Source organism: Galeopterus variegatus, unplaced genomic scaffold, assembly GCF_000696425.1.
Source record: "Galeopterus variegatus unplaced genomic scaffold, G_variegatus-3.0.2 Scaffold14005, whole genome shotgun sequence".
Lineage (NCBI taxonomy): Eukaryota > Metazoa > Chordata > Mammalia > Dermoptera > Cynocephalidae > Galeopterus > Galeopterus variegatus.
The window spans coordinates 1-495 of record NW_007740116.1 but is presented as its reverse complement, the minus strand read 5'-3'; the positions used below and the strand labels follow the sequence as shown (position 1 = coordinate 495).

At 36.4% G+C, this 495-nt stretch overlaps 1 protein-coding gene across 1 annotated transcript in view; it reads left to right on the top strand.

Annotated features, from left to right (window-relative positions):
• LOC103581816 (thioredoxin reductase 3) overlaps positions 1 to 327 on the top strand; it is a gene marked incomplete at both ends in the record, with an annotated part of 25,388 nt that extends 25,061 nt beyond the window's left edge. The window contains one exon of the mRNA XM_008563559.1: positions 235 to 327. Within this exon, the coding sequence (XP_008561781.1) occupies positions 235 to 327 (93 nt within the window). The remainder of the gene's footprint in view (positions 1 to 234) is intronic.
• Between the last annotated feature and the right edge of the window lie 168 nt (positions 328 to 495).

Sequence of the window (495 nt, the reverse complement as noted above, 5' to 3'; positions counted from 1 at the left end):
CTCTAATCTCAGCTAATCCATTAATTCATTTCTACTTCCAAGATGTATCTTGTAAGGACCTTTTTCCTCTCTCTGCCTAGTCCAAAAACCTTAATATGCTCACACATATGTATATACCAATACACACACAAGCACGCACACACACACACACACAGACATGCATGTGTTCACACCCTTTGGCCATTTGTTTTCTGTCACTTTACATAGAGTAATTACATTATTTGTCCTTACTAGGTTCAACAGTTGGAGAAAGGTTCACCTGGAAGGCTGAAAATATTGGCTAAATCCACTGAAGGACCAGAAACTATTGAAGGAGTATATAACACAGTAAGCTTTTACTTTATAAGCAGCAAGTGATTGAACACACTCATAAATTAGCAGAGATGAAATTTATGGAAAAATTCTACCAGGATTAACATTTTTTGATTCTTTATGAGAGTATAATAAGTGGAATATAGGTGGGCTGCTGACATTTGAGTGTCCAGTGGTACATAA